This window comes from Phascolarctos cinereus, unplaced genomic scaffold (assembly GCF_003287225.1).
Source record: "Phascolarctos cinereus isolate Bilbo 61053 unplaced genomic scaffold, phaCin_HiC Scaffold_4;HRSCAF=312, whole genome shotgun sequence".
Taxonomy (NCBI): Eukaryota; Metazoa; Chordata; class Mammalia; order Diprotodontia; family Phascolarctidae; genus Phascolarctos; species Phascolarctos cinereus.
Genome location: NW_027555847.1, coordinates 695,829,068 through 695,848,829, shown reverse-complemented (window position 1 = coordinate 695,848,829; position 19,762 = coordinate 695,829,068). Strand labels below are relative to the sequence as shown.

The 19,762-nt window shown below is 43.0% G+C and overlaps 2 protein-coding genes across 5 annotated transcripts in view; one reads left to right on the top strand and one right to left on the bottom strand.

Moving 5' to 3' along the window:
- The window catches only part of MTRFR (mitochondrial translation release factor in rescue), a 28,248-nt gene extending 10,099 nt beyond the window's left edge, over positions 1-18,149 (top strand). The window contains exons 2-3 of the mRNA XM_020970137.2: positions 14,544-14,833; positions 15,600-18,149. Of these exons, the coding sequence (XP_020825796.1) occupies positions 14,552-14,833; positions 15,600-15,839 (522 nt within the window). The 5' untranslated portion in view covers positions 14,544-14,551 and the 3' untranslated portion in view covers positions 15,840-18,149. The remainder of the gene's footprint in view (positions 1-14,543; positions 14,834-15,599) is intronic.
- The window catches only part of CDK2AP1 (cyclin dependent kinase 2 associated protein 1), a 25,536-nt gene continuing 23,863 nt past the window's right edge, over positions 18,090-19,762 (bottom strand). For all 4 annotated transcript variants that reach the window (XM_020970240.2, XM_078154266.1, XM_020970239.2 and 1 more), the window contains one exon: positions 18,090-18,953. In XM_020970240.2, coding sequence (XP_020825899.1) covers positions 18,886-18,953 — 68 coding nt within the window. In that variant the 3' untranslated portion in view covers positions 18,090-18,885. The remainder of the gene's footprint in view (positions 18,954-19,762) is intronic.

Sequence of the window (19,762 nt, the reverse complement as noted above, 5' to 3'; positions counted from 1 at the left end):
GGGGGAGGTCTTAGTAAGGTGCATCAGGAAGGGCCTCAGGTGGAAGATAGAGCTTGAAGTAAGCTTTGAAGACAACTAGCAATCTGAAAGACAGATGAGGAATGCATTTCAATCAGGGGGTACAGCCTGTGCAAAGCCCAGGACCCAGGAGATGAGTGGCCTGTTTGAGGAAGCACCAATTCGGCTGACATAAGACTGCATGACTGGTGGCAGTGTATAACGAGGCTGGAAAGATAGGTTGGAGCAAGCTTAGAGAGAGCTCTAAATACCTAACAGAGTAGTTTGGCTTTGTCTCTAGAAGTAATAAGGAGCTCAGAGACTAGAATCTTCCAACCCTGTGTAGCTTTCTCCCTTTCAGAAACACTGAAACAAAATGGAAGACACTGCTTACCTGTGTCCCTAACCCAAGGTTGAAAGGCAGTGGATTCCATCGCCAATTCAAATACATGGTCTATCAAGACTGCCTTACTCGTGCATCACAGTTCTAAACTACTGACATCGTTTTCATCTTTGGTTACAGTTCAAGAGAAGCTTCTCCCCTAACAAACAGCAGTTCTGTAGTGAATGATGGCATACTAAGGGCCTGCTTTCATTTTTTTCCAAGCAGCCTAGCATATAAGCATACCAAATGGTTCAGGTTCAACCTGCAAATATGAGAAATAAAACTAACCTTCTTTATCATAGATCCAGAATTGTTAAAGGCCCAGGCAAGGTAAAAAGAGGCAAATTCTGTCAGACTTTATGAAAAAAAGATGGCCAAATGTGAGACGCTTAAGCCTAGACTGAAGTCAACTGTTTTCTGTGGAAGCATTCATGGAATGGGGGGGGGGGTGTTGTTAAGAGAAAATTCAGGTAGAAAACCAGCTCTCTACTAAACATCTACCACACAGAAGGTAGGAAATGGGTATTGGTTTCCTCGTACTGGAGCTTTCTTATTTTTCCTTTTTTCCCGTTTTTAAATGTCACTAGGAACAAAAATTGAAGCCGCTTCTATTGTTCCCTAAAGACTCTGGGCTCCCTCTGTGAGTGCCACAAAAACCAAGATCCAATCAGGATTCTTCTTTTAGGCTTGGGGAAGTGGGACCGTGGGCACGTTGGTCATTTTTAGCAGCCTTTGGAGTGAGGCCAGAGCTCCAGAAGATGCTGAGAGTGCCTACAAGAATCTGATTGGCTACTAGAACTAGCTGCCCAGCAGAGCAGCCAGTCAGCGAACACTGGGGACCTTGCTGAACTCCAGTTGGGTGGGAGTCTTTCCAGGGCATCTGAAAGCACTGAACCGGGACAAAAAGGTGGAGGCTGGAAGAAGGAGCACAGTGGGCTAGTCTAGTGAGCACCTGATAAAAACACTCTGGGCTCCCTCCTTTGTCTGGTAGGTTCACAGCCTTGTCTCAGAGTTGTTTCCCCTCTTTGTTAGTGCCCTAGACTCTTCACTGTCCTGCCTGCTCAGATTTGCTAAAGGGGCGGAAGAGAAGCCGCAGAAAAATCAATAGCCCTGTGTTCCACATCCAGCCTCAATCAGAGACAAGCATTTTTCACAAAGAAACCTTGTTCCACAAGGAATATTTGGAGAAGACAGTGCAAAATAAGCTGGGGGTGGGGAGTTTGTTCGGGGGGCACAGCCCAGGTTAGGAGTGGGGGAGTTTTGTCCAGCATTCTTCTAACATTAGAGAACCCAATCTAATCTACATCTTTATGTGTTTAGAGTGAATAGTGTTCTTTCTTGTGGAAGTTACAAGAAAATGGCAATGCTGATACTACTCACAATACCTCACTGGCTACTTGATACAGGGCATCCTGATGTCAGTTTTTCATTTAGCTTACCAGCTCATGAAAAGCCTCAGTCAATTCAGTGAGTCATCTTCATTTTCATGTGGCTGTAGTTACACTATACTTTGCCTTAAAGGTCTTCTCAGAGGCATGGAATTACTTCCTCGAATGCCCTAATTAGCATCCCATGGGGCTAGCCCAACTGAAAAGGAACAGGTTCAGACCATTACAAAAGCCACACAAAATGATAATAGCTTTGGTATACCTCTGTGCTTTGGATTTGTTATCTAATCAATGCAGGGACTTCCTCCCCAGTGCAGATTGCAGCCCAGCCTTATCCCCTTATCCTGTATGATTATTATTGAAGACCTTCCATAAGCCATCCACAGAGAATCAACCCAACATGCTGAAGGTCCTCCTCTTGATCCTTTAATGTTACCTGGATCCCAACACAGTGCTTGGGCTATTGAGCTGTTATCAGCTGGCCCACTTCCTTTTCCATTCAGCAGCAGCATTGGCACTTAAAATATTCAAAACCTCCTTGGTTTTATCATTACAAGAACTAATTCCATCAATGAAGGCACAACTCTTCCATGATGTGATTGATGGTTTTTATTGCTTGCTGTGGCCAAAAAATCACCGCTTTGTGGCCAGTATGCTAAGTCCAAAATCTGGTAGGCTGGTTGGCTGATCCTTAGATGATAGACAGCACCTATTACCAGGCCTGTACTTGGCACCTTTCCAGTTTGGTAGAACCTGCCAAAGTTTGTGCCCTGCTGGCATAACATCATCATCATCATCATCATCATCATCATCATCATCACTGACATTTCCATAGCACTTTAGAGTTTGCAAAATGCTTTACAGGCCTCTCATTTTAGTCTCGCAGCAATCCTGTGAGAGTATAGGTACTATGTGTATTATCCTCATTTTACAGGTGAGGAAATTAAGATTCAGGTAAAGTGACTTGTCATGGCCACGTGGTTAAGTGTCTTTGAGAGGCAGGAATTGAACCTAGGGCTTCCAGACTCCCAAATCCAGCATTCTATCCAGTATGCCATACTGCCTTTTTGAGAAGCCAGGATCACCTGCATGTTACAAGGTTTGGGAAGACTTTAATGCGATGTTGACTGGATGCTTGAAAAATTCTTTGTAACATTTTCAGTCATGTTTATTTAGCAGAGAGGGAGAGTAGAAGTACTTTACTCAATCAAAAGAGGCATTAGAACACCATAAATAAAGCAAATGTCTAGCAAACTTTAGAGTCTGTATATTTACCAAGGAAGCAATGAATGCATTCCTTCATGTTTCTTCTTTTTCCTTCATTACCAGCACTGGACACAAAGGAGAAGTGGTCTCCAGTCAGTGAGTGCTGACATTCAGAACTAGAACTAAAGCTCTGCCATTTTGGTTGCCTTACGAGTTTGTTGAAGTTGTCATCAGTCTGACTTCAATACCAATTGCCATGAACCAGAACAGAATGGAGATCCCAGACTGGAAAGGAAGTCATTTATAAATTGTGGATGTAATAGTTCAACTGAGAACCCCAAGGCATTAGTCCAGATGGCATCTAACAAGCAGTTGGCTACATTTGTAGTTTTGTAGTTTTCCAAACCCAGGCACTTACTGATGTCTTTAGAGCAATTAGTCTCACATATAGCAGTAAGTGTAGGGTAATCACATATATTTGTTATTAAAATAATTGCCATATGTGTTCACATACTGAAGAATGAGTTAATCAAATATATTTCAAAACTTGAATGGATCATTGTATGCTTTTATTGGGATAAGTACTCCCACCATTGGTTCTGCTACAAATGGATGTACCCTTTTTTTTAGAGGGGGATGAGTTAATTAAATTTATTAAAATTTATGGGTGTTTCTCACTTTCACCTTTTCCTCATTGACCCTTATATTCAAAGAGGATGTTATAAAACCTGTTGTGCTTCACATGGACTAGGTCTGTTAGAGGAATGCCATTTTTCTGCTCAAGATGTTTTAGGCTAAAATATAAATGCCTCCTTTAGGTTCTTAAAGCCCTTCATCCTCTTCCTGTAGCCTATTTTCACAGACTGATAACACATTACTTCCTGTCCCATATGCTTTCCTTCAGCCAACCTGGTCTGTTTTCTGTTCCCTGTACATAACATTCTCTTGCCTCCGTCTACACCTTTTGCATTCTAGCCATGTCTATGATCTCTGTCTTCACTTTCATATCTTGGAACCTCTGCTTCTTGCTTTTTTTTTTTGCTTTTTAAAATTTAATATTCCCAACTACATATAAAACCTTTCTAATATTCATTTAAAAAAAATTTTTAGTTCCCACCCTTTCTTATCTAGTTGCATATCTTATACATGTCTTTCTGTAAATCCCAGCCCTTACCACAGTGCCTGGCACGTAGTAGGCAATTAATAAATGTTTGTTGATGGATCGATCCTTTATGGAGCATCTGCTCCATATGCCAGAGGCCTTCCTTTTGCTACTGTAAGTGCTTGTCCGTCTTATGTTTTCATACTAAAGAACAAGTTAAATATCAAGTATGTCAAATATATTTCCAGAATATTTTTTTAATGGATCTATATGCTTTTAAATTCAGTCCATCACCAGATACTTGCAGGCTGGGCACTGTGCAAAACACTAGGGATACAAAGAAAGAACAAAACCCAGCCCCTGTCCCTGCAGGAGCTCGCATTGTCATGAGGGATGTGACATACAAACAGCTACATGCAGAAAAAATAGACACGGTGTGAACAGGAGGTGATCCCAGGGCAAAGGCAGGAGGGCTCGGAAGAAGAAGAACAGTAGGAAAAAACCTCTCGCCTAGAGTAGGGTGTAAGCAGATTCTTGAAGCAAGCCAGGAGGTGGAGGTCAGGAGGGAGAACCTTCCAGGCCTGTGAAAAGCCACAGCATTGGTACCTAGATGGAGTGTTTGGTGCATGGACCAGCAAGAAGGGTGGCTAATGGCTAAACACCATTGGATCGAAAGACTGGGCAATTGAAAGGGGAAGAGGGGCCAAGATGTGAATTGCTTTGAAAGCCAAATAGGGCTTTTTATTTGATCCTGAAGGTAATAGGGAGTCACTGGAGTTTATAGACTGGAGGGACATGGCAGAATTTCCTGCGTTTTAGGAAAATCATTTGGGCAGCAGAATGGAGGATGGACTGAGTAGGGGGGGAGATTTATGGCCAGCAGACACACAGGCAGCTTCTGCAAATACTCCTGGTGAAGGGATGAGTATGTGTCTGCCAGGCTTTCTGCAGGGTATCTGGGAATACAAAGACCAGTGAAACAATTCCTGCCCTGAGGAAGCTTACATTTCATTAGGTGAGCCAATATGCAAATACGTGTAAATATATGCAAAATGCAAGACAATTTGGGGAGAGATCACTAGCAGTTGGGATCAGGAAAACTTGTCGTAAAAGCTGGCACTCAGGGAGCTTTGAAGGAACCCAGCGATTCAGATTGTTGGTGATATGCTGTATCCTGCGTACAACTACTATGCATTTTTAGTATCTCTGAGTCACCTGCAAGAGTGCTGCTTCTGAGATAGAAAGCATCATGGCGATGTGCTTTTGCAGCGGCAGAAGTAGTCTGATCCTTAAAAGCATTGCACTGCAGTACTGCCCTCTGTGCTCCCCGTCTTTGTACCAGGCTCAGCTCACTGTCCACCTGCAGCACCTGCCTAAGGAGTGCAAATGGAAAGACTCACTGACTGACCAAAGGACTGCCTCGCTCTTGGGTCTGGGTGTGTTTTCATCAGTAAAGAGAATTCTTGGTATGGAACTTCCTCTCAATTCAGATCAGCAACTCTTCTGTGACATTCAGACTAAAGAGGTTGCTTGAGCCTGGGAGAGTACTTGGCTTTGTTCATACGTGTGTATGTCAGCTACAGACTGAGCCTAGGTTTTCCTGACCCCATGGCCACCTTTGTACTACTCACGGTGCACATTCATAATCAGCCTTATACGTGGTTTGTGGACCTTTTTTTTTTTTTAGTGTGGGTAGTTAGACCCCATGAGCTAACTGTTATCTGCTTTTAATCTTTAATCCAAGCAGGGAATCTTAGTTGTACTTAGAGTATTTGGGGGACATCTCACAAGTCTGCTTTTACGATCACCACCCTTCTCAATTTCACCAGAAGTGTTCAGGTTATCTTTGTAATTGATGCCTGTCTGCGTTTGGCCAATTCTGGGAAAGCTGTGTCCTCAAGAAGGAATTGAAATGACATTAACCATCACAAGCCTCTCTGTTGTGTGTAAGGAGATCATAGATTTAGGGCCTTACAGGTCATTGAGTCCAACTTCTTATTTTACAGAAAAGGAAACTGAGGCCCAGAGAGGTTAAATAAGAGAGGTCAGGATCACAGATAGTAAGTGAAAGAGTCAGGATTTGAAGCCAGATTTTCTGACTCCAAATATAGTACCCTTCCCAGTGCTCCAGGCTGCTTCTCAATCCTTTCAGTATAATTCTACATGAGTCACCACCATACCTAACCCCCACCCCATTCTAAAGAGCTATTATTTAGCAGCTTGAAGTCACATTTAAAACACATTTGCAAAAATGATGGGACACAATATACGACATTGAGGGAGATCATTTACCACTTGTATTTGAAAATTTGAACAGTGAGCTGGGCCTGGTACAAAGAGGCTCCCTACTACCTACAATTATCCCATTATATTTCACAAAGAAGGCCCTTGGGAACAGCCTGTTTTCTTCATACACAGAAAGTCTTCCTAGTAATACCAGGGGGATTATAGATTTTGAGAACAAGTCCATTCTGGGGGTGTCAGATGAGCAGGTCCAAGACATTCTACAGAAGGTACAGAGGTACCTTCTCCACCATTTTGCAGTGTGTTGGGCCCCATAGCAGCATCATGGTCATCAGAAGCACAATTTCCCAAAGAAAACTCAGCTTATTCTATTTAATTCTGGGCCACCTTCAGATGGATCCTTACCATTAGGAGTATCTAGCCAATCCACACACAGACTAGCTTTGTGGGTTGTCACTTCTAACTATATATCCCAGTTTGGGCAATAGGCATTCTTCATCCACTTGGGTTTTTATGTGGATTGTAAGAAAAAACTTTTGAGTGATTAAGTATCTCATTTAGGAGACACTACAGTGTTCTGAAGTTTGATAATACAAGCACAATATCATCCTCAAAACAAGAGCGTCTAGAGGACCTCGCCTTCTCTAGGGGGATCTTTACCTTTGGACTCTGCTGGACATCATACATGACAGTGGCAAGCGTCTCCCTGCTTTACACATATTTGATATCAATGATCACAGGGTCCTTAAAGTCACCTCTGTTATTCTATTCTATTCTTATACAATTTTAACATATGAACAGGAGACATATTGTGGGGGTGAGCCTTTAAAGTGATGCTTTATTCCATCTTCTATAGACAGCAAAGAAGTACAATAGAATCTTGTATTCTTTACACCTTTGAGTCAATTGTGCGATTCTAAAGGTGTGATTGCTGTAGAACATCATTTGTGAAAGCCTGCCTGTTCCCTTCTTATACCTTTGTCAAGGATGCCCTCAGTGGACATGTATATTATTCTAATGAGGATTTTCTGTAGAGATGGTAAAGTAGCCATATAAGTGGGTAATTATGGCCATCCCTTCTTTGGGAAATTGGGCTTCTAATGACCATAATGCTGCTATGGGACAGCTAGGTGGTACAGTGGGTAGAGCACCAGGTCTGAATCAGGAAGATCTTAGTTCAAATCTGGTCGCAGACACTTGTGTAATGATAGGGTCTGTAATCTTTGTCCAAGTATTTTGAACCTTCTAGAATTCTCAAGACTCAATCCTTCGACATCCTCAAAACTGTGTCACGTCCAGCACAGACCTCCTCTCTGCAGATTTATTTCAGTTCAGGTAATCTGCCCATCTTTGTTTTCTGTAGTACTATATCTACTTCCACCTGCAGCAGTAAGGCCCTGTGATGCTTTGTAGTCCAAAAGATGGGTGGCTTCACTGGCATTGGTAAAGAGAATGTATTGTAGAAATCCACAGATGTTTTCCATTTTTTTCTGTTTGTGCTCCTTCCATGTTCACCCATAAATGGCTACAGGATGATCTGAATTAAGTGACTCACTTTCTGTTGCCATGTCATTCCCTGCATTGTACTCGGTGTTTTGTGAAATAATACTTTTCATAATCTTCTACCATCAACTTGTTTATATTTGAAGTGGAGTTGATGTTGGCTGGCATGTCTCTTTGCTTGTCAGGAGATCATCTTTGCCAGACAAAGTGGTGTCTAGGTTGTCACGGTCTCCTTGGCATGATAATTCACTTAAACTTGCTTAGGAAATGGTAGGAAAATTAATTTGATGGATGTTCTTTTATCCACTTCCCAGATTTTGTCATCAATGTTTTGTTTCGTGGTTAAGGTCAGAGTTGCCTTAACTGTTACCCTCCTCCCATATTTCTATTCTTCCAATTAAATACTGATTTTTGATCTAGCTGAAGTCAATAATCTGATTGTAGAAAGCCTGATGTTTCCTATTTTAGCTACCAATTGTTTCTTGTTAAAATAACTTATTCCATTTTTGTGACGTTACTTGGTTCAGCACCTCTCAACTCTTAAGGAAAAAGTTCATAAGTACAGATGCAAGGCCTCAAAGTCTACAAGCCTTTGGCCTCTTTTGTTTTCTTGCTCCTCACCCCTGCTTTCCTGGATCCTGGAGTCCTCATCTGTAAAAGGAGAGGATTGGACCAGATGACCTCCGAGGTCTCTTCCAGCTCTGCTTCTATGATCCTAAGTTCAGACGATCCTTAGTAGCTAATAGTAGGTAATCTTCCTATAATATTATAAAGCTTGCATAGCGCTTTATGTAGGTTTCCACTATCCCTTCTCTATGCCTACCTTTGCACCACAGTCACTAAATTTTTTAAAATTTATTTATTTTAAACTTCAGTACAAAAACTTAAATATACAATAAGAAAAGAAAAATAAATGTAAACTTAAATATTAAAACTTAAATACAAAATAAGAAAAGAAAAATAAAGCATTGCCAGGTACACAGCAGAACTTGAGAGGATTCAGAATATGCGGCAGTAAATTTCCATTTCAAGAAAGCCTAAAAAGTCCGTAAATCTAAAAGGTTTTCTTGATTTAATTTGGATGTTCTTCTCAGTATCTTCTTAGACTATGTGACATCCTCACCCTCTGCTGCCTGTTGGCACAAACACTGCAAGTTTCCTCACGGACTTTTGGAAAATGCTGGCCTAACTTCCCCACCATCCTCCCAGTCGTGCAGGCGATCTTACCCCCCCCATTGCCAGTCAGTCATCGAGTCTTCCTAACAAATCAGGTATTCCTCTTTGTCCCTGACACTGCATCCACCCTGGTGTAAGCCTTCATCACTTCATGCCTGGGCTACTGCAGAAGCCTCCTGGGTAATCTCCCTGCCTCAAGTCTGTTCCCACTCCAATTTATCCTAAAGCACAGGTCTGATGATCCCCCCTCTCTCCCTCAGTAATCTCCAGTGGCTCCCTACCACCATCAAGATCAAATACAAAATGTTCTGTTTAATGTTCAAAGCCCTTCATAACCCAACCCCTTCCTACCTTTCCAGTCTTCTTACACCTTTCTCCCTAGCACATAATCTTCCATCTGGTGACTCTGGCCTTCTGACTCTTCCTTAAAACAAGACGCGCTATGCATATCCTCAAACAAGATAAGACTGTCACATCCCTCTGAGACTATGCCCAATTATTTGTATGCATATGTCTTCCTTTTGAGACTGGCCCTGAACACAAAGACTTTTTTTTTTGGCCTTTCTTTGCATCCTCAGTGCTTAGCACAATTCCTGGCACTCTGTTGTGGTTTTTTTAGTCATTTTCAACCATGTCGGACTCATGCTGGAATGGTTTCTTCCTTTTCCAGCCTATTTTGCAGATGAGGAAACTGAGGCAAACAAGGTTAAGTGAATTACCCAAGCTAGGAAGTGTCTGAGGCCCGGTTTGAACTCGGGTCTTCCTGACTCCTGGCCCAGCGCTTTTTCGCTGTGCCACCTAGTAGACATTTAATAAAATCTTGGTTGGCTAACTGACTGTGGCATGAGACAATCAAATGTCCCATGAAACGATGTTTCTTGTTACCGTTGGAGGCACAGAAACATTTGTTTCATTTGTTTCTCCCAAGGAGAACCTCCAAGCCATTCTTCTATTAAGCTGCAACTTAGTCAAGATTGTTACCATTCGAGCCTTGCCGTGATCCGCGTGCTGGTTACTTAGACAAGATGAACTCCATCCCCTCATTGGGACTAAGCGCCTGATTGCCATTTATGATCCTGCTCTGACCACCTCTGAGCTTCTTCAGCCGCTATCACGAGGACATGGGATGAGGGAGACACTGGATATTTCCTTGGTTTCCTGGGTCTCCATGGCAGCATCCACATGGCTAGTGGATTGTTGATGTTTTAGCCTGTGAACTCAGGTTGGTTCTCAGGAATCTCCCAGTGGCTAGAACCACACTCAGAACCTTCCCAGAACAAAGGAGCTATCAGAGCTCATACTTCACTGACCTAGTCTTCTAGGACCTGGGGTCATCTCTATACCAGGAGGAGGAATTAGGAGGGGACTTTGTGGAGATCCACCATTCTGATACAAAGAGACCATAAGGAAAGCCTTGAATGGGGAGAGAAAACCTAACCCAGGGTGGAGAACCTTTGGCTTCAAGGCCACATGTGACCTTGTAGGTCGTTGGGTACGGCCTTTTGACTGAGTCCAAGTTTTACAGAACAAATCCTTTTATTAAGGGCCTGCCCCTTTTACTATTCTCTGCCTCTGGTGAGCTTGGGAGAGGCCCATGGGGTGATTGCATATCTATGAACCTCATATTACTGCCAGCTCTATCCTCTTCACCCCTGAGTCACTGCCCAAAGAGTAGCCCAGCAGCTTTTCTGTTGGCTCTAACTGCCATTTTTAAAAAATTAATTTATTTTGATTTATCAACAATCACTTCCATATGCTTTTGAGTTGAAAATTTTTCTCCCCCTTCCTCCCCCCCCACCCTCCCCAAGAAGGCGCACAATCTGATATAGGCTTTACATTTACATACCCATTAAACATTTTCACATTAGTGAAGTTGCAAGTAAAAATTAAAACCAATAGGAGGAATCATCAGAAAGATGAAACAAAACTCAACAGAAGGTAAAAATAAGTGAGAGCGATTCAACTTCCATAGTTTTTTCTTTGGATGTGGACAGCATTTTCCATCCCGAGGCCTCTAGAGATGTCTTAGATCCTTGTAATGCTGAGAAGGGTTCAGTTTAACAATCTTAGTCATTGCATAACGTGGCTGTTATTGTGTACAAAGTCCTCTTGGTTCTGCTCACTTCACTCAGCATCAGACCATACAAGTCTTTCCAGGTTTTTCTGAAGTCAGCCTGTTCATCATTTCTTATAGCACAATAGTATTCCATTACATTCATATACCACAACTTGCTCAGCCATTCCCCAATTGATGGGCATCCTCTCAATTTCCAATTCTTTGCCACCACAAAAAGAGCTGCTATGAATATTTTTGTACATGTGGGTCCTTTTCCCATTTGTTTGATCTCTTTGGGATATAGCCCTAGAAGTGCTATTGCTGGATCAAAGGGTATGCACATTTTTGTAGCCCTTTGGGCATAGTTCCAAATTGTTCTCCAAAATGGTTGGATCATTTCAAACTCCACCAACAATGTATTAGTGTTCCAATTTTCCCACATCTTCTCCAACATTTATCATTTTCCTGTTTTGTCATGTTGGCCAATCTGATAGGTGTGATGTGGTACCTCAGAGTTGTTTTGATTTGCATTTCTCTAATCAATAACAATTTAGAGCATTTTTTCATATGACTATAGATGGCTTTAATTTCTTCATCTGAGAACTGTCTGTTCATGTCCTTTGACCATTTATCAATTGGGGAATGGCTTGTGTTCTTATAAATTTGTCTTAATTCTCTATATATTTTAGAAATGAGGCCTTTATCAGAGAGACTGGTTGTAAAAATTCTTTCCCAATTTTCTACCTTCCTTCTAATCTTAGTTGCATTGGCTTTGTTTGTGCAAAAACTTTTCAATTTAATGTAATCAAAATTATCCATTTTGCTTTTCATAATGTTCTCTATCTCCTGTTTGGTCATGAATTCTTCTGTTCTCCATAGATCTGATAGGTAAACTATTCCTTGTTCTCCCAGTTTACTTATGGTATCAGCCTTTATATCTAAGTCATGAACCTATTTTGACTTTATTTTGGTATATGGTGTGAGATTTGGGTCTATTCCTAGTTTCTGCCATTCTAACTGCCATTTAAATCATTTATTGTTGTAAATGTAAGAACAACCACCACCCTGAATTCTGTAATTATAATAACCAAGTTTGTCTCCAGATAAGAAATGAGAAACTGCACCTGCCTCCCTTCTCGGTAAAGGTGGAGACTATCAATCAGTAACCATTCATTAAGCACCTACTGTGTACCAGGCACGTGCTAAGCACTGGGGATACAAAAAGAGCTAAGGCAGTCAGTCCTTGCCCTCAAGCAGCTTACAGTCTAATGGAGGGAGGCAGAGAGACTGAGTGTAGAACATGGCAAATACTGTCCCACTTGGTGAACTGGTTTTTCCCCTTCTTAAATTTTTCATTACAAAGGATGGTTAAGTGGGGTGGGGTATATTTGGAAATAAAGGTAATATAAATAGGAAAGATGAATGAATGAAAGAGTGAAGAAGTATTGAGAAATAGAAAGGCAATGGGGCAGCTAGGTGGTGCAGTGGATAGAGCTCTGGCCTTGGAGTCAGGAGGACCTGAGTTCAAATCCAGCCTCAGATACTTGATACTTACTAGCTGTGTGACCCTGGGCAAGTCACTTAACCCCAATTGCCTCATCAAAATGAAAAAAAACATAGAAAAGCAAGACAGCTGCTCGCCTTTAGGAGTTCACCTTCTAATGAAGCAGAGTCAGATGAAAAAGGCCCGATGGTCTTTAGGGTACCGAGGGCAAAGCAAATGCTTCTTTAATGCCATCTCTAAGGCCACTTATAATGCCACTTACAAGCAGACCATTGGTCTGGGGAACGCTGCCATTCCCAGGGATCTTAGGTCTAGCTACCAATCAGTGATTGTTGGTTAGCAGTTGGTAGTACCAAGAAAAGTAGGCCTCTTTCTCTACAGCAGTTGTGTTCCTCAGTGATGGCTGCAAGCAGGAAAATAGGGACATATGGGCCTCTGTGAGTTCCCTTCCCCAGATAGAAATAAAACTTATTATTTTAAAAATAATGTATTATATTGTGTTTCTATATGAATGTGTGTGTATAAATAGAAACCTAATTACATGTGTATGTATCCCCAAATAGACTGTAAGTTCTATGAGGGCATGCACAGGTTGTATCTTTTCTTAGAAGTGTGGACTCTGTGCGAGTAGAGGAAGTCTAGCTTAGGGTTTTGCACATAGTGGCTGCTTAGTAAATATGTGTTGATTTAAGTTAATACCCCTGACAGTATGCCAGCAGGATTAAAAAGTAATGGTTAGGTGATTGTCAGCCATTGACAAAGATGTTAGCTACAGAGTAAACCAGAGTCGCTCCATCTGGAGCAGGGCAGTGTTCTGGCTTGCGCAGCCCACCAAGGTTTCAGTCCCATGCTTAAGGAGCACACATAGTACTCGGGACATTTGTGTATCTGAGGTAAAAAGTTGCATTCTTATTTTTTACATTCCAGTGCTTCGTTTCTTTGACGTTTCAGAGTTGACTCTCCAGTCCGATAAGCATTAAGTTCCTTCTGTGGAGGCGCTGTGGTTACAAGTGTAGCCTGCAGCACAGACCCTGCGCCCACCAAGTTCCCCATCTAATCTGAGTCCCGGCAGGAGTGCTTTTGGTTCCATGCTAAGGAAATCCTCATCCCAGTTTTTCATCTTCTGCAGCAGGCAGCTTTACAGGTTAAGAACAGGCTGGGAAAGTTCTGAGAAGGTAGGCAGCCTTAACGCCCCTTGACGTCTCTGATCAAGCCCCACTGTTACTTATCCCATCATCCTCAGAAGGAACTGGTGCTTCTTTGTTGAATACAAAAAGGGAAGCCAGATGGTCTGGTATAAAGACTTGGAGTTAGGAAGCCTAGGTGGTCTGGGAGGAAGTCCACCTGGCCTCAGACGTTTACTGGCCCCATCTCCTGGGGGTAGAACAGTGGGTATGCTTATTGTCAGAACTCATCTGATTATTGCTTTGGTTGAACTGCTCCCCTCCCCCCTTTTCTCTCTTCTCTGTTCTTTGTTACAGTGACCTCTGGTGAGGGAAAAGAAATATTTGGAAATGAAGGTGAAGTAAAAACAACAGATTTCAAAAAGAAAATTTTTTTTAAATGTAAATATCCTTATTAAGCAAGTTCATGTTGATTGTGTATATGCTTGGTAGTAGAGTGGCTATCTCACTGGACTTGAAGTCAGGAAAAACTGAGTTCAAATCCTGCCTCAATCACTTCAACCGAAATTTCCTTATCTATAGAATGGAAATACCAGCCCCTAGTTCACACTGTTGTGAAGGTGAAATGAGATAGCCTATGCAAGGTGTTTTTGAACACTTTAAAAGTCCTATGTAAACACTGGTGGCTGCTATTGTTGAATTTCTAATAAAGCATTTAATTTTTTAATTTAAGAAAAGAGAAATGTCATCTGTTTATAAGCTGAGTATCCCCATTACTGTGAGCCTGAGGTTTCTGTAGTGGGGTGTGCGTTTGTCTTTTGCAAGCCGGATGTCCCACTCCTTTCTTTTCTCTTGCAGACTCTTTTATGAACACTTTGGGCTTCACTCACCTTCCAGTCTCACTGGGCAGCTTCAGTGCAGGGCTATGGAGGCTCTGGCTGTGGAAGAAGCCTTCATTTTTATTCCCCAGGGCAGGAGCTTTTGGGCCCCAGGTGGCGGGCAAGACAGTTTCCCACGGCCTCCTTCCTCTGAACGAAACCGACTTGGAAGAGCAGTTTGTGAAGGGCCACGGTCCTGGCGGCCAGGCCACCAACAAGACCAACAATTGTGTGGTGCTGAAGCACATCCCGTCTGGCATTGTGGTCAAGGTAAGGGAACCCTCCCCTGCCCTAGCACCTGCTTGGCCAGAACTATACCTTAAAAAGTGGCTTGTAATCCTGTCAGATGAGGCAAGGCTGTCTTCCTGTTCTTGTGGGAGATGTGGAGAAGCTGTCTGAATGTCTGTGCCCTGAAGCCCGCTTTTGATGGATTGGACTGGCCCTGCAGGCATCCGTTCCTTGGCCTAAGGGCTGTGCTCCAAGCGGGGTGTTCCATGCCATCTGCCACTAGAGGGCGCTGCAGCACATTCCATGTAAGGGGCTGCTAAGTAAGACAAGTGAGCCCCGAACAACAGAGGCCCTTCACCATTAAACTCAGCCCACATCCCTTGTGCTTGGCTGCTGCCCAGCAAGCAGCGACTGCCCAGAGCTGATTCATGGCGGATGGGGAGGCCCTTTGTTTGACTCAGTCTTTCACACCTGCATTTGTGTGCTCGGTCAGGCCAAACTCTCCAAATGACTGGATCTGTTAGGAGGGCAGATGGGGAGCCCAAGGCCCCAGCTAATCTCAGCCCCTAAACTGACTCAACCAGTTGAGTTAAGAAGTTCACCAGATTCTGTGACGGGCCGACAAGAGCTCCAGGCTCCTGTGCCTGTTCTGGCCCCATCTCAGTGTAGACTGCTGGGGAAGCCAGCTTCCTTTCTGGGCCTTAGTCTCTCCATTTGTAAGATGAGCTCAGGCTCAATGAAGTGTAAGGACCCTTGTCTCTGGGGCTATACCACAACTGCTTAACAAAATGCTGTTATGTTTTCCCAGTGCCATCAGACAAGATCAGTTGATCAAAATCGCAAGCTGGCAAGAGAGATTCTGCAAGGGAAAGTGGATCTCTTCTACAGAGGAGAAGACAGTCACATTCACAAAGTCAAAAAGGAGGCAGAGAAAAAGAAGAGAGAAAGGAAAAAAAAAGCAAAGGAAACCCTGGAGAAGAAGAGACTGTTAAAGGAGTTAATGTTAAAGGAGTCGAGGCCGGAGGCCCCATTGCCAAGGGAGGAGTGATGCCGCCAGGGGTGGGGGGCAGGGGCAACGCTTGACCATGAGGCATGATGGCTGCCTCCACTGCCAGCACCCTCCTTGTGGCTTCCACTAAACGTTTGTGGAAACGCTCCCAAGCCCCATTTGTTCTGAGCCGGGGCACAGGGTCTGCATGTTGATGATGGGGAGGAGTCCCCAGTCACCTCTCTGCCAAGTTATGAGAAGGAGGTGGAGGAGAGATAAGGAGAGATTTGGAGAACTCATGTGTCGCTTGCCCATTTACTTACTCTCTTAGCTGATGAAGGACAAGCAGGATGGAAAACTGTCCCACCTTGCCAAGTACCTTCTCTGATTCCCAAAGGGGTATAGCTGCCTGCTCAGTCCACACTCATGAAATTATGGCCCTGGGACCTATGTGCTCACAGCCATGCTCTGCATCTGTTTCTTCTCCCTCCACATGGATTATCCAGTAAGAGAGGCACTCACCTCATACTTACGCTTTAGGCAAGGTTAGGGGCTTGGCCTGTTAGCACACGCTTGTGATTAGTGCCCAAAGGGAGACGGAGAAGAAGAGAATCTTTTTGTCCAGAGAATGACATCTGCGGGACAATCATAACACAAAGGTTTGTTTTATTGAATCTGTTACTTTAATCAGCAGACCAAGCAGCTCCCCTCGCTGAGATGAGTCACATGCTGGATGTTAAGTTTAGGTCTGTAACCAAACTCAATTCAATTCAACAATTTATAAGAGTCATGTGTCACTCAATCTGTCCTCTCTGTTCTGCCTTGTATATGGAAATGTTCCCTGTCTTTTTTGGGGTTAGGGTCAAAATAATATTTTGAATAATTACTTATTATAACTTCCAGAGTTCATACCATAATTGATTTCTTCCTGTAACAGCTAAATTTAATTTTTTTTAAAGACTCACCACTTCATCACCTTATACCTAAATCATCAAAGATGGTAAAAGAAGGAAAAATTTACTGTTGGCAGGGTGTGGGAAACAAGGCACAACAATTCACAATGGGTGGGGCTGTGATTTGGTCCAACCATTTTGAAAAACAATTTGGAATTATGCAAGAAATATTTACAAAATTGTTCCTACCACCTTGTAACCCGGTAGTCTCACTACTGAATGTATACTCCCAAGGAAGCTCCTGACGCCAGATAAAAACCATGTGTACAAAAATATTCACGGCAGCCCTATTTGTTTTTTTGTTTTTGTTAGGCAGTTGGGGTTAAGTGACTTGCCCAGGGTCACACAGATAGTGTCAAGTGTCTGGTCTGAGGCTGGATTTGAACTCAGGTCCTCCTGACTTCAGGGCCGGTGCTCTATCCACTGCGCCACCTAGCTGCCCCCTACGGCAGCGCTATCTGTAACAGCAAAAAGTTGGAATCAAAATGTGCCTCACAATGGGAGAATGACCAGACAAATCATGGTATCTGAGTATGAGAGAATATTATAGTGCTGTAAGGAACAACAGATAGGAAGAATGCGGAAATACTTGTGTAAAGTAAGGCAGGGGGGAAAAGAAATGCTAGACACCAACCCCAGAAACGGACACTGTGAACTGCACAAGACTTGGGGACGAGCTGAACTAAACATTCCTGCCACGTCCCTTCCCAGACCTGAAAATCCAGGGTGCATCAAAAACGTTGGGCATCGTGGGTACTGATTTATGACCAGTCTAATGGTAAGCTCCCAAAGTACCAGGCTGACATACCATTGGCTGGCACGGCTCTTAGGCTGTTTTAACTTTTCAGAATTAGCTTGAGTTTGCTGGGTTCGTACCGTGTGTCAAAACAAAACAGTGAAATTTTCAAAACTTGCCACCTTTCAGTGAGGGTTATTAGAGCTGCTTCTCCATTCTGTCCCTGCCCAAGCTTTTCAGTATATGTGACCCCCTCCCCATCCCTGTAGAAAGGAGCTGAGAAAGCCCACTCCCGAGGTCCCGTCCTACTTGTATTTGGGGAATCAACGTAATAAAGTCAGGAGAGGCTGCATCTTCCCCTCCTCTCCTTCCTGCCAACCTGACCCCATCTCTCATTTTTAACTGATGCAAATCAACATTCAGATCATTCTTTCACTATAAGCCTGTTGTCTGTTTCCACCTCTGCCCAAAAGGCTTTTGAAGCTACATTAATCAGCACATCCCTCAGTGTCCCTAGTTTGAATGAGCTCTGACTCCTTGACTTTGGCCCTGCTACCCGGCAATTTGTCATTTTATCCAACATCTCCAAAGTGAAAGCAAACACGTATATTTTGATACAAATTGTTAATGAAAATAAGCTTTATTACATCAAGTAATAAATACATACAAAGATGCACGTAACAGTTTTAGTCATTTATCCAGATTTTTTTTTAATCATTCTATGGCAAACTCAAGACTTGAAATCTACAGTCGTTGTCTGAGAAGTAACTATCTGGGTTCTTAATTTTTTAGTAGACTGCTCAGTCCTCTGTATTTATAAACTCATGCATTTTAAATTGACTCCAAAGCACGAACAATCATGCAAATGCTCACACACCAAAAACAAACCAAAAAAACCCATGTTATCTTTTAAAGAGGGTCTCTATATCACATCACCCTAACTGGGAGACACCCAACTGCCAAAGAGAACATGCAGCTGGCATTGACTCATGAAAAAATCCTTAAGAGTTATTGGAGATTCTGGAAAAGGTGCAAAAGAATGACAACCTGGGTGGCTTTAAGTGTAATCAGAGGAAGCGAATCAAAGATCGGGGCAGGTTAGCAGGGCAGTGAACTACAGTTGGCAGTAACATAAGCAGAACTTTCTACATGCATTTTCTGGACTCAATGCTTAAAAAAAAAAGTGACCTAGCTTGTTCCTAACTACTTAAAATGCAACTCTTAACTGCAAAATGGCCTTTTCTTCTATTCTTACAGACTGTGGTGGGGATGGGAGGAAGAAAACGAGAAAGAACCCAAACTTTTAGACCATTCAAAAGAAGGGATTCATATGAATGTTTTGAAAGTCACCAGAGGAATAAGTGTAATTCTTTCTTCTTCACAAAGAAATGGAAAACTTTGGAAGTGAAGTGAGAGGCTAGGATCTTGCATTTCGCTCAGTCTCTGCCAGGCATTCCCGGACCAATCCTCGAGCATGAATGATGCCTGGAAAAGGAAGTAAGAGAATTCATGTGACGGCTGCTCGAGCCAAATCGGTACCAGGAGAGAATGTGAAGGCCCTGCCTTGAACCCCAGTCCTTGCAAGAAACCAAAGGGGTCAGCTGGCCCATCCAGAAGTCTGTGCCTCAGTGCGCCCAAGCAGGTGGTTATCAATCCTCTTCTGCTTAGCCTGCCCTAGGGAGGGGTAGGGAAGTAGCTAGAGCCTGGAGGTTCTCCTTGGCCTGAGGTATCTTCTGCCCATTCCTCACCATCCAGGTAAGAAGCGTGTTCTGATGGAGGGGTACAAAGTGGGCTGGATTTGGGACCAGAGGCTCTGAGTTCAAATCCTAACACTGCCATTTACTAGCTGAAAAGTGGCCTAACCTCCTGGGCCTCCCCATTCCTTCCACCACATCTACTGTTCTGTTCTAATTCCTCATTCTTTAAGCTATGGAGAACCCAAGGGGGCACAGTTCACTGACCAAAGACAATTCAGCAGAGCCATGATTTTACTGCTGTGGGCCTACCTGTTACTTCCACACATGGCAACCCCTCTTGTGGGTTTCACTAATTCCTGTGCTTATTTTTTTTTTAATTAAAAAAATTAAGTGATTAACAGTGACCTTGGGCTAGCTGGGCTGGTCATTTAAAATGCCCTGGCCTCAGTTTCCTCATCTGTATTAATAACCAACCCATCTCCTGAGGTGACGGATTCAAGATCCAGAATGAAACATAACATTTGTGGACATGGCCAATGCAGGAATTTCTTTTATTTGATTATGTTGATTTGTTACAAGGTTTTATCTTTCTTTTCT